At 40.1% G+C, this 11,456-nt stretch overlaps 1 protein-coding gene across 1 annotated transcript; it reads right to left on the reverse strand.

Moving 5' to 3' along the window:
* Nucleotides 1-1,466: 1,466 nt before the first annotated feature.
* Nucleotides 1,467-11,187, reverse strand: NKPD1 (NTPase KAP family P-loop domain containing 1). The gene is made up of 4 exons (XM_069986860.1): nucleotides 11,066-11,187; nucleotides 6,678-6,746; nucleotides 5,056-5,187; nucleotides 1,467-3,927 (listed from the first exon to the last, which is right to left on the reverse strand). The coding sequence occupies exons 2-4, from the start codon at nucleotides 6,688-6,690 to the stop codon at nucleotides 1,865-1,867; spliced, it is 2,208 nt and encodes a 735-aa protein (XP_069842961.1). The 5' UTR covers nucleotides 6,691-6,746; nucleotides 11,066-11,187; the 3' UTR covers nucleotides 1,467-1,864.
* Between the last annotated feature and the right edge of the window lie 269 nt (nucleotides 11,188-11,456).

Here is an 11,456-nt window from a genome sequence, read left to right on the forward strand (position 1 = left end):
TAGTTCTGTGAATGTCCAACCAGAAAATATTGACTTCAGAGCAACCGGTCAAAGGACAAACACTGACAATAGCTGATTTTTTTTTTATTATGGCGGAAACGTCTCCTGCTGAGGATGTCCCTCTTGTTACAGACGATCTAGGCAATATGAAAAAACTATTAAAAGTTTTTAGTTTATAATATACTATTAAATCATAACAGATTAAACTATCTGTAAACAACAAAACATAATACTGAGAACTCCCTTCAGATTTATAATGTCCTTCATACTGCTACATCCGAAGGTGTACTATACAGGTATAGATGAGCAGGATCCCCCTTTATGTGTGTGTACAGTGTATGGGAGACATCATACAGTAGCTCTGGAACAACTGGAAGTAAGACACTGAACCTGCAGATTAGAAATCTGGTGAAAAATACCACAAGTTATATAATGGCCAAAAATAAAGCTACTCCTTATGTACATACAAATCACAGCTTATCCTGAAAACTTTGTCCCCATATGTTATTAGTGGCTGTTCTGCTAACACAGCAACTTGTCTGTATAGATGGCTGTGCCTGGTACTACAGCTTAGACTTATTCACCTGGTTGGGTCAAAGCTGCAGTAAAAGGCACAGCCACACTTTATCTGGGGAAACCGTGTAGGGAAATTGCACTTCTAGGACCACTTTGGCCTACACACTATGCCGACCCAACTAATAAAATATTGGGGCTTATCCGACATAATAAGGCCGTAAAGCTGCCCCTGTAAGGTCGGGTCCACACTGTTGTTCGTTTAATGGATACGTTTTTAAATAGTTACTTTTAACGTACACAAAAACATGGTCACCCACATTTATGGGTATGTGAAAAAGAAAAACGGATCCGTTTTGATCCTTTTTTTTTTTTTTTTTAATAATGGAAGACAATGAAAAAATGGATCCAAATGGATGTACACAAATGCATCCGTTTTTTTCACTAAACTGATATGTTAAAGGGAACCTGTCACCCCCCGTGCTGGGATAAAGGCCGCCGGGACAGAGATGTCCTTGTCGGAAGCACGGCGCTCGCACTACTGAGATGAGTCCAACGCCAATAGAGAATGAATGGAGGCGTCATTCTCTACGGGCGTCGGACCCATCTCAGCAGCGAGCGCCGGGCTTCCAACAAGGATATCTCGGAACCGGCTCCAGGAGCGGGACTTAGCCATTTGGGGTAAGTATCCGGGGCTCTAGCGGGGGGTCGGGCGGCCTTCACCCCGGCACGGGGGGTGACAGGTTCCCTTTAAATGGACTGCAATGTGAACCCAGCCTAACTCAGTCTTCTACATAGAGCTAGAAACTCTGTGAGGGACATTTATCAAAGTTAGGGCAGATCGTACGCCAGGGAGAAGGTGCAGTTTCGCCCCTTCTCCCTGGCGTACGCCTGCCATATCGGATGAGCGGGGGGGGGGGGGGGGGGGGCGTATAAAGGCGATGAGGAGGTGTAAATCATAATCCAAATCTACACCTGCTGGAAGCAGATTAAGATTTTGTACACCGGGCACAGCGTTGGCCGCAGGGTAGTGAATTTGGCTGGGGGAAAGGAGGCGGAGCCTAATTTAAGACCAGCGGATGAGTATGCCGATCTTGATAAATCATGTCCCTGCTCTCCGCTATGACTATTTCATGGAGGATACTTATAAGGAGCTCTTCTCTCCTGAGTCTTGATAATCTTATAAAAAAATTAGTTTCTTAAACTAGACAATGGCTTTAAAGTTTAGAAAATTTAAACCATAAAAGCTGGAGCCAAAAGGAAGTTTCATTTAAATTATAAAAGTCTCAATTACTCTGTACACAAAATAGTAGAAGGGACTTCTCCAACGAGACAGTGACGAAGATACCCATTATAGTACAGTTTCCCGTTCTCTATATTCTTTTATTTGCATCTGGTAAAGTTGATTGTATGTCCATGGCGTTCCTTCTTCTTCCGGTGAATCCTTTGTAATAAAGCTGTCCATCTCACTTAGGTCATTATTCTCTAAGTTTTCTTGTAACATGTTCTGCTCTACAGACATATCTCCTACGGATTGCTCCTCACGATCAAGTTTACTCTGTATTCCCTGCATAATTCCCGGTACACCATCTCCCTTCTCCTGATGAATCTCAGCTCTGCAGCAAAATACTTCTTTCTCACACTGAGTCCTTTCCGCCTGTGTATCCTCCCCAGAGTCATTGTTACACTGAGTAACCTGCACTTCAACCACTTCCTTCACTATTGTGTTATCTATACATAAGGTTTCTATTGTCTCAGTTTTATTCTCTACGATGGTGGTTTTCCAGTCATTTTGAAGGTTGTTAATGCCACGATGAAGGCCCATCTTGTATTTTATAGAATAATCCAGATTAATTGTACACTTCATCAGTCTTCTGGATTCCTCAACTGTGAAAGGAAAGTCTTGAGAGAGGAACTTCTGGAAAATCTCTGGATCTCCGTCCAAGTCCAAAAGGTTCTTGAGGCAAGCTTTCAAGGAAAACAATTCTTTGCTGTTTTTCTTAAACATATCCCAGAGGAGACAGTTGTCGAATCCTTCACTATATCCCTGTTGTTCTTCATCCTCCAAACATTGAAGGATCCAGCTTAGTCTACAAGGCCATTGATTGCAGAGAAGAACCCAAGCTGCTATAGATTTCGAAGACATTGTCCCCCATGGTATTTTGCTCAGCATCATCAGGTGGACCATAACTGGGATAGCATTCACAATTCGTTTCATTTGACAGATGCTGTCAGGAATGTATTCATGGAGAACTTCACGCTCACTGCATAGGGCATAAAACGTTTCCTGGATGCAGTAAGCTGGTTGATAAGGTAGCATGTTCTCCTCTGGTTCTTCATCTTCTATCAGCTCCTCTTTAAGAAGCTTCAAGGGTACTGCAATGCCCGTTTTGGTGCCCCGATTGGCATCATTCCTGCAGGGCCAGTCGATGAGATCCTCAGTCCTTTGTACAGCCTTTTTTAGAAGCTGCAGCTTTGTTTTCTTGCCAAGTGATGGTACGGAGAAAGGCAAAGTTACAGTACGATTGAGGAACATGTAGCCGTTGTCCGCCATACCTTTGAGAGAACTTGCGTTCTCCAAACAGGTGACAATAATGCTGGGGTCGACCACCAGTATAGAAATGAATGGAGATCTGCGGTCAGACAACAAGGTGTTCATAGCATCCAGTACTCCAACCACTTTGTCAGGCGCACAAAGCTCCAGACTGGTGATCTGCAAAACCACTCGGATTTGCTGTTTTTGGAAAATTTCCATGAATTGAACCATATCAGTTATCAGTTCAACTTCTTTTTTAACCTCATTCATGAAACCCATTTGGGAGCTGAATTTCTGGCTGTTGACTAGCCGCTCGATCTTATGCTTTTGGCTTATAAGGACGCTTTTGCACAGCTTGAACAATGTCATTGCAATTCCAGATCCAGCCACTGCTGTTGCCAAACTTCCAAAAACTGTTGAGACTTTCTCTTCCCCTCCATCGCTGTTAGAGTAGATTGGTACGACTAGTAGGATCAACCCAATGATGAGTAACACAATAGTAACTGCCAGTAAAATGCAAAAAGTCTTTCTGACAGTCCACTCTTTGACGTCACATTCTAGATTCCTTTTAGGTTTGGAACCCAAGACGTTAAATAAGCAGAGGGCAAGAACTCCGAAGTGATGCCGTATTTCCTCACAGAGAGTGGTGACCAGGCCAGCCCACAGTCGGTCGCTGCCTGCATACTGCCAGGCGCTGAAGTGTACAAATATGAACTGAATACATTTGCGATCTAAATGACGCTGTGTTACTATTGGGCAGAAGAAGAATAGGCGCCAAAGTAGATGAAGGAAACCCCATCCGGTAGGCTTAACTGTTTTCTTCTCTAACTCTTTCTCTTCCTTTTCTGTTATACGTGATGCTTCCTCCCGCATGCATTCTATAAAAGATAGATGAGACCAAAGCAGAAGTCAATTGTGATACAAAAAAAATAAATTTCATATAACATATGCTATACATTCCACCATCTCAGCCAATAATAACAATCTAACAAACATATAGGGGGAGATCTACCAAACTGGTGTAAAGTAGAACTGGCTCAGTTGCCCCTGGCAACCAATAAGATTCTATTTTTCATTCCTCACAGATTGTTTGGAAAATGAAAGGTGGAATCTGATTGGTTGCTAGGGGCAACTGAGCCAATTCTACTTTACACCAGTTTGAGAAATCTCCCCTGTAGTATCCCCAGCCCAATAGCACCCCAGGTAAGTCCAGCCTATGTTCTCTTTATCTAGTGTCTGTCAGTCAAATTGGGTAGGTGGATGCAAGTGTGTACAAAAGATGTGAATAAGAGGACATGGACTGGACTTACTTTGGCTCTTTCTGTGCTGGGGAACATAGCCTTTACTCATTTATTTATTCATTCATTCATTGGGGCATATTTATCAATCTGCTTCCCTGGCGTACACCATGGTGAAGGAGATAATTTTACTATTTTCCGTGGAGTATTCTAGCCGCAAGCCCTGCCCGCCTGATGAGCAGGTGAGGGGTCATGAGGTGGTATGGCAAGGACTTCTGTGCAAACCCTATGACAAACACAGGTCCCCCCCGCGTGCACCTCTTAGTAAATCTGGCCTGTTGAATGGTGTGGCTACACTTCCTCTCCCAGTGTGACTTCCTTCTACAGCATTTGTAAGGTGTGCTGTGAGTGGGTGAGAAGAGAGTGCAAAAAAAGAGAAGGATAGAGATAGGTAGAAAAGAGAAAGAACCCTTTAGTTGCATACAGCTGTGCAATACTTAGGGCAATAAACACTAGCGACATCTAGTGGCAGAACTTAACTACTACTTCATTACCACTTTTACTTTGGAGTACAGGGGTTTAAAGACTAGAAACACCCGTGGTGGGACACCATTGAGAGAACAGGAGATCACAGGTATATGACTACTTTAATTAACAAAAGTACATAACAGTGAAGATACAAGACCAGATTCCAGGTTTGTGCTTGAACTTTTGCAAAGAATGATAAAGCCGCTTTAATATATAATATAGTACAATATAATAGCTTACTTGTTATACGATCCAGTAGCATGTACACCCTCCCCCCGAATGGGGCATATAATCCCACAGTAACTGGGGTAGCCACCTGACATAATGATTTTGACAGGCAGGCACAATAGATGTCATCTTCTGTCACTTTTCCTATGAAGATAAAGCAAACACATATTTTTACATAATTCAGAATTCCCATTCGATAATAATGAATTCTATAATTGTAATGTGTAAGGCTGGGTTCACACTACGTTTTTTATTCAGTTTTCACAAAAAAACGATGAAAAAACGATGGAAAAAAGTATGCATTTGTCTGCATCCATTTTGATCCGTTTTGCCATTGTTCTCCATTAGTCGACGTAGCCGACCACATTTTTGTGTACGTTTTTATCCTTTTTTTTTATAATGGAAGTTAATGGAAAAATGGATCAAAATAGATGCACACAAATGCACCTGTTTTTCCATCCGTTTTTTGTAAAAACTGATAAAAAAAAATGTAGTGTAAACCCAGCCTAATATGGAAAAATGGTCCTGGCCACTAGAGTTTAAAATACATCCTGGGAGCGGGATCATGAAATGAATTCATACTGAAATAGTGACCTTGTAGATGAAAATGAGGGGAAAACTACTGCATTTTCTGGCTTACTCAGCTCTTTGCTGCGTGGGTCACATGCCGTACCCGCAGCTCTATTCATTAACAGAGAATCCGGGGGGCATGACATTGAAGTCAACACAACCCCCAGCCCCCTGGAAAAACCTCTTTAACTCCTTCAAGACCAGGCTCATTTTTCAAAATCTGACCTGTCTCACTTTATGCGCTTATAGCTCAGTGATGCTTTAACGTATGCTAATGATTCTGAGATAGTTTTTCCATAACTTATGGTACTTTATGTTAGTGGCAAAATTTGGTCACTATCTTGTGTGTTCTTTGTGAAAAACATCAAAATATCATAAAAAATTAGCACTTTACAAACTTACAATGGTACCCTATATGTGGGCATAAATCACTGTATGGGCACACAGCGGGACTCAGAAGGGAAGAAGTGTTACTTTGCTAGAGCAAAACCGCAGCTAGTATCGGTTATTAGAATAGTGCAGTTGCTAAAAAAAAATAAAAAAAAATGGAGATAACAGGTAATCTGGAGGTGTTTATGGGCAAGCTGGAGGTGTATACTGGCTATCTGGGGTGGTGATGGACAATTGAGGGGGTTATGGGCGGTGTGTGGCAATCTGGGGTGGTTACGGGTAATTAGTAAATTAGTCATTAATAAATAAACATATTTGATATCGCCGTGTGTGTAATCGCCTGATCTCGCGCATTAAACGACATAAGCTCAAAAAAAAGCCAAATTGCAAAATTGCAGATTTTTTGTCACATCAAATCCAGAAAAATTGTAATAAAAAGGGATCAAAAAGTCCGATATACGCAGTGGTCCTGGAGGGGTTAAGCTTTGCCTACACAAGAATGGAAAAGCCCTTTAATAATGTCATAACAGATTATGTAATTAATTATTTGTCACCGACAAAGGATTTGTCACTGTAGGAAATAGGAGAAGATCATTTAAATTTCGACTTCTGCGATATCAATTCTATTTATTCCTATCAGTGACATCTACATATTGTAATCCTACGCTCATTACCTTTTGTTGCCATTTTGTCCCAGAATCCTTAGGTGCGGCATAATCCTCGATTGACAGTAAAATTCATAACTATAAAGAAAGGAACATAGTATTACTACTGAAAACAATTATTTTTACATATATTAGTGCCCGCCATGTATGCTGTCCTAACTCTCCATATCTTCAACTACTGTGTACAAGTCCATCTACTGCCCTGATGCATTTTTTAAAGGAAATGTGTTTACACACAGTAAAATAAAAACAAATACGGGCGCAATGTTTAGGTCACGTACTAATGCAGTCCATTGGAATCAATGGGAAATTTGCCAGCAGTGCGCACACCATATAGGATAACAGGCACAATTGATAACGGCTGTCCAAATAATAAACATGACTATTTTTTACCACCTGCTGTTGCAACAATTTCCTTATTTTGGCTATGTTCCTACACCGTCTTTTTTTGGCCATTTTATGGCTTTCTTTTGGGTCAGCCATTATTTTATATTGATGGCTGTTATTGTAAAATAATGGACGTTAGTTGACCTCAAAATGATGGCCCTCTTATACGATAAACAGGCAAATAAGAGAGTGTGTGAACATAGCCTTTACCTTTTCTTACATTGTTTATTAAAATTACGGCCGTATTTTGGCATTACTTCACTGTGTGTGAACATAGCTGAGACTTAGCAGGCTACTGTACAATGATCTGTACAATATTACAATGAATTGACCCCAGAGGATACCTTAGACAAGAGAAGCTCAGCCTTCTCTTCCCTGTAGAATTACCTCTGCCCAGGTCACAAAGGTCGCAGCTCATGCTTACAAAGAATAGGGTCTGGAGTGTTTATTATGTCTATGTCCATGGGGCTTACTGTAAAGCATGTCACTAAATGCTGGTAAAACAGTTCAAGCAACATAATTGCCCAATAATAATAATAATAATAATATACTAAAAATAATAATTTAAATGCAATCTGAAAATAGAAACAGATTAAAATAAAACAATTCTCAGTATCTGAGTCTAATCAGTAAAAAAAAAAAAAATTCCAGTCGATACATTCACTTTTTGGCTATGTTCACACACCATTGAAATAATAAGCGTTTTTATTGGATGGATGACATTTAATGGCACTTAATGGACATTATTTTATAAAAATGACCATTAGTAGTATAATAACGGCTGTTACTATTAAATAACAGCCATTACTTGATGTTAAATGTTGTCTGTCCAACAAAAACAGCTGTTATTTTGACAGTGTGTGAACTTTCAACTCTATTGTTTGTAACATGCACTGGTTGATGTATTACAGAGAATAACCCTGTAATATGGACCAATATGCAGCTCCATTTGGTGTCTCACCGAGAGCAAAAGTATGAAGCCGCAAGTCGGGAGCCTCATGTATGTACACGAGGCCTTGGCCACCATGTCACCTGATGGGTATGATCACTCCTGTATAAGTGTTTTTTCTATAATTGGCATTCTATAACCTAATGACATGGCATCCATCATAGTAATCACTTTATTACTTTCGTTGTCATAACCATAATACATCTAAGGTGTCTTAATCGGCTTAATAAACTCCAGTCTTTGATATGCTCTCCCTGTCTCCACCTGTATACCACGTGGATTTACATATAAATGATAACAGTATATCATAATGCCATGTGACTGACTAATAACAGATACACTATTTCCACTCACATCCCCTTACAGTTCACAATCTAAATACATCCTTCCCGCTGTAACTGGTTGAACCGGTTACACATAATTATAGGTTGGCAATTGCATAGCATAGGGATGACACATTTATACAGTATGTCGGCTATTTTCTAACCTATACGTGATTATGCTGATGTATTTGATTTTTGAGTTTTATGTTGCTTGTGTTTTTGTCTTTTTTTTTCTTCTTTAAATTGTCTATATCAGAAGGGGCAGGACCATTAATTGCCACAATTTACAGCTTTCCATCACTGGACATTTTTTTCTCTGTCTACACTATTGCGTTGACCCTCTCATTTTTAAACAGTTGCCCAATTTTATATTAGAAATAGAAGAACTGGGTAGACTCATTAGGAATACGTAAAAAAAAAATTGGTCTTCTATGAAAAACAGAGAAAGAAACCCGTTAACAATGTTATTTGAGGTCACGACTGGAATGTGGGTCACAGAAGGAAGGATATGATTAGAAGAAGGCTGTACGGAATACACATGGATCTCATGTGGCTTCCATGCTTCCTGCATGTGGCTCACTAGGTAATGAAATCTGGGATATCACAACATTACTGACACTTATGCCAGCATCAGAACCACTTGGTTGATGGAATGGGCCCTTTTACACAGACAGACAACTGACTCCAAACAAGTGCCAATTGACTTGTAAGAGTCCTTTACACCACCCAAGTGATTGAACTCAAACAATCGAGCATCCATTTGCTTCTATTATTTACACAGGGAGATGTGCTTACGGTAGACAATGATGCATGAGGCGGGTGGAAGGGCCACCCAAGGAAGCCAGATTTTTTAGTTTTTTTCCAAATTGATCTATCTCTTAGCCAGATAGATCAAGTCTTCCAAGCTCTTAATGAGCCACCTCTATAAATCATCCTCTTCATGTTTGGAGGGTCTGATAATTTTTTAAGGGATCACAGTTTGAGCTTATTGCAGAGGAGGACAAGCTAAAGAGAACTGGCCATACTAAACGGGAATAAGAGAATGGGCTCAGGTATCTTGGCAATTCCTGTATCCTCATAAATTAGATGAAAGCATTACTGTCAAATATACATTTGACTTCCCACACCAAAATGTTAAATTTTACGATTGGTTGAGGTCTCAGCATTAAGATATCCTTCCTATAGCCAGATAAAGTGGGTGAAAGCCCAATCCCAATGAAAAATGTGGAGCTCGCCTCCACATTCTTCAACCGACTATAACTAATGTTCAGAAGTCCCAGGACCGCAATCCCAACCGACCGAAGGAGTTATGGATTATGTAAAAATTGATGGCCTATCTTAATAAGTAGATATGGGTCCGACTGCCTAATCAGCTATGTCGACATGCCATGGGGCTCTTGTGAGCACCGCAGCCTCTTTTATATTTATTTGTGCTTGCAAGTAGTAGGGTATTGCAGGCATTGTAAGGAACTGTAGCGGTTAAGGATAATCAAAGGTAGACACCAAAGAAGCTGCTGCTCTTATGTAAGCCACTTCAAACAGCTGAGTGCCAGGAGTCAGAAGCCTATCAATCTCATATTGATGGCCTATTCGAGGGATAACCCCTCTGAATTAAAACATTTGCCCATAGGACAATTGAGAATTGTTTTCTTTGCTTATACTTTTTTTTTGTATAGAACCACCTTAGCACTAACTGATGTAGAACAGGGCCCTTTGTTATATAAAGCACTATAGGAAAAGTATTGGGGGCTGGCTCTAGGCTTATCTTGGTCCACTATCTAGATACATAATCCTCAACTTCACAGATGTAGAGCATGTTTACCAATAGGCACTCAAGCCCCATTCAATTCTGAGTAGTACATACACACATTGTCGGACTGGGGTATCTGGGGCCCACCAGAGTAAATGATCCTGGGGGCCAACCAATGAATAACCAGTGAGGAACAACATGTCAGTCAGTGGTTCCAAAGCTGGGGGCTCACCGGAGGATCCTCTGGTGGGCCAGTCTGACACTGCATACCATATACAATACGATATGGAAGAGATTTGTCTTGTTTTCTAGTGAAGAGCTGAGTAATCCAACTTGGATTCATTAAATGGATGTCAGTGGAGAAAAGTTACATGAAGAATCGTCAAGGTACTTACCTGTGCTCACTGGAGTGTTTATTATGTCTATGTCAATGGTGCGTACTGTAAAGCATATCACTAAATGCTGGTAAAGCAGTTCAAGCAACATAACTGCCCAATAATAATAATAATAATAATAATAATAATAATAATAATAATATACTAAAAATAATAAATTTAATGCAATCTGAAAATAGAAACAGATTAAAATAAAAATTCTCAGTATCTGAGTCTAATCAGTAAAAAAAAAAAAAAAATTCCAGGCGATACATTCACTTTTTGGCACACACCATTGAAATAATGGGCGTTTTTATTGGATGGATGACATTTAATGGCACTTAATGGACATTATTTTATAAAAACGACCATTAGTAGTATAATAGCAGCTGTTACTATTAAATAACAGCCATTACTTAATGTCCAACAAAAACAGCTGTTATTTTGACAGTGGAGGATTCTCTGGTGGGCCTGTCTGGCATTGCATACCATATACAATATGATATGGAAGAGATTTGTCTTGTTTTCTAGTAAAGAGCTGAGTAATCCAATTTGGATTCATTAAATGGATGTCAGTGGAGAAAAGTTACATGATGAATCGTCAAGCTACTTACCTTTGCTTTATCCTTCAAGCCTTGAAGACGAGTTTTCCACCACAGATGGCTGATTGATGTCGGCAGGACCCATGTGTGGATACTTTTCTATGTGTGACTGCTGATATAATATGTGATACTGGTTCCTGTATGTAGGATGACTGGTAAATACTTACTGTATAACATTAGTAACCTTCTACAATGCTCCACCCTATGACCTGTGACGGCATCCCGAAAACCTGCTCACTCCCTGGCTATAAATGTTCAGGTTGTCTGTCTGGTTCAGCGAGTCCAATAATTATAATTGCTCCAAGAATTATTATGTATCTATAACAGTAGAGAAAACTGCTGTCCAATACATAAACTAACCATAGTAAAGCGAAAAGGCATGTCACTGCAGCGACTGACCACA

The sequence above is a fragment of the Dendropsophus ebraccatus genome, chromosome 10 (assembly GCF_027789765.1).
Source record: "Dendropsophus ebraccatus isolate aDenEbr1 chromosome 10, aDenEbr1.pat, whole genome shotgun sequence".
Taxonomy (NCBI): domain Eukaryota; kingdom Metazoa; phylum Chordata; class Amphibia; order Anura; family Hylidae; genus Dendropsophus; species Dendropsophus ebraccatus.

Coding starts and splice junctions, on each gene's coding strand:
- NKPD1 (XM_069986860.1), bottom strand. Junction 3,928..5,055: donor GCTACTGGATCGTATAACAA/GTAAGCTATTAT, acceptor TATCTTTTATAG/AATGCATGCGGGAGGAAGCA.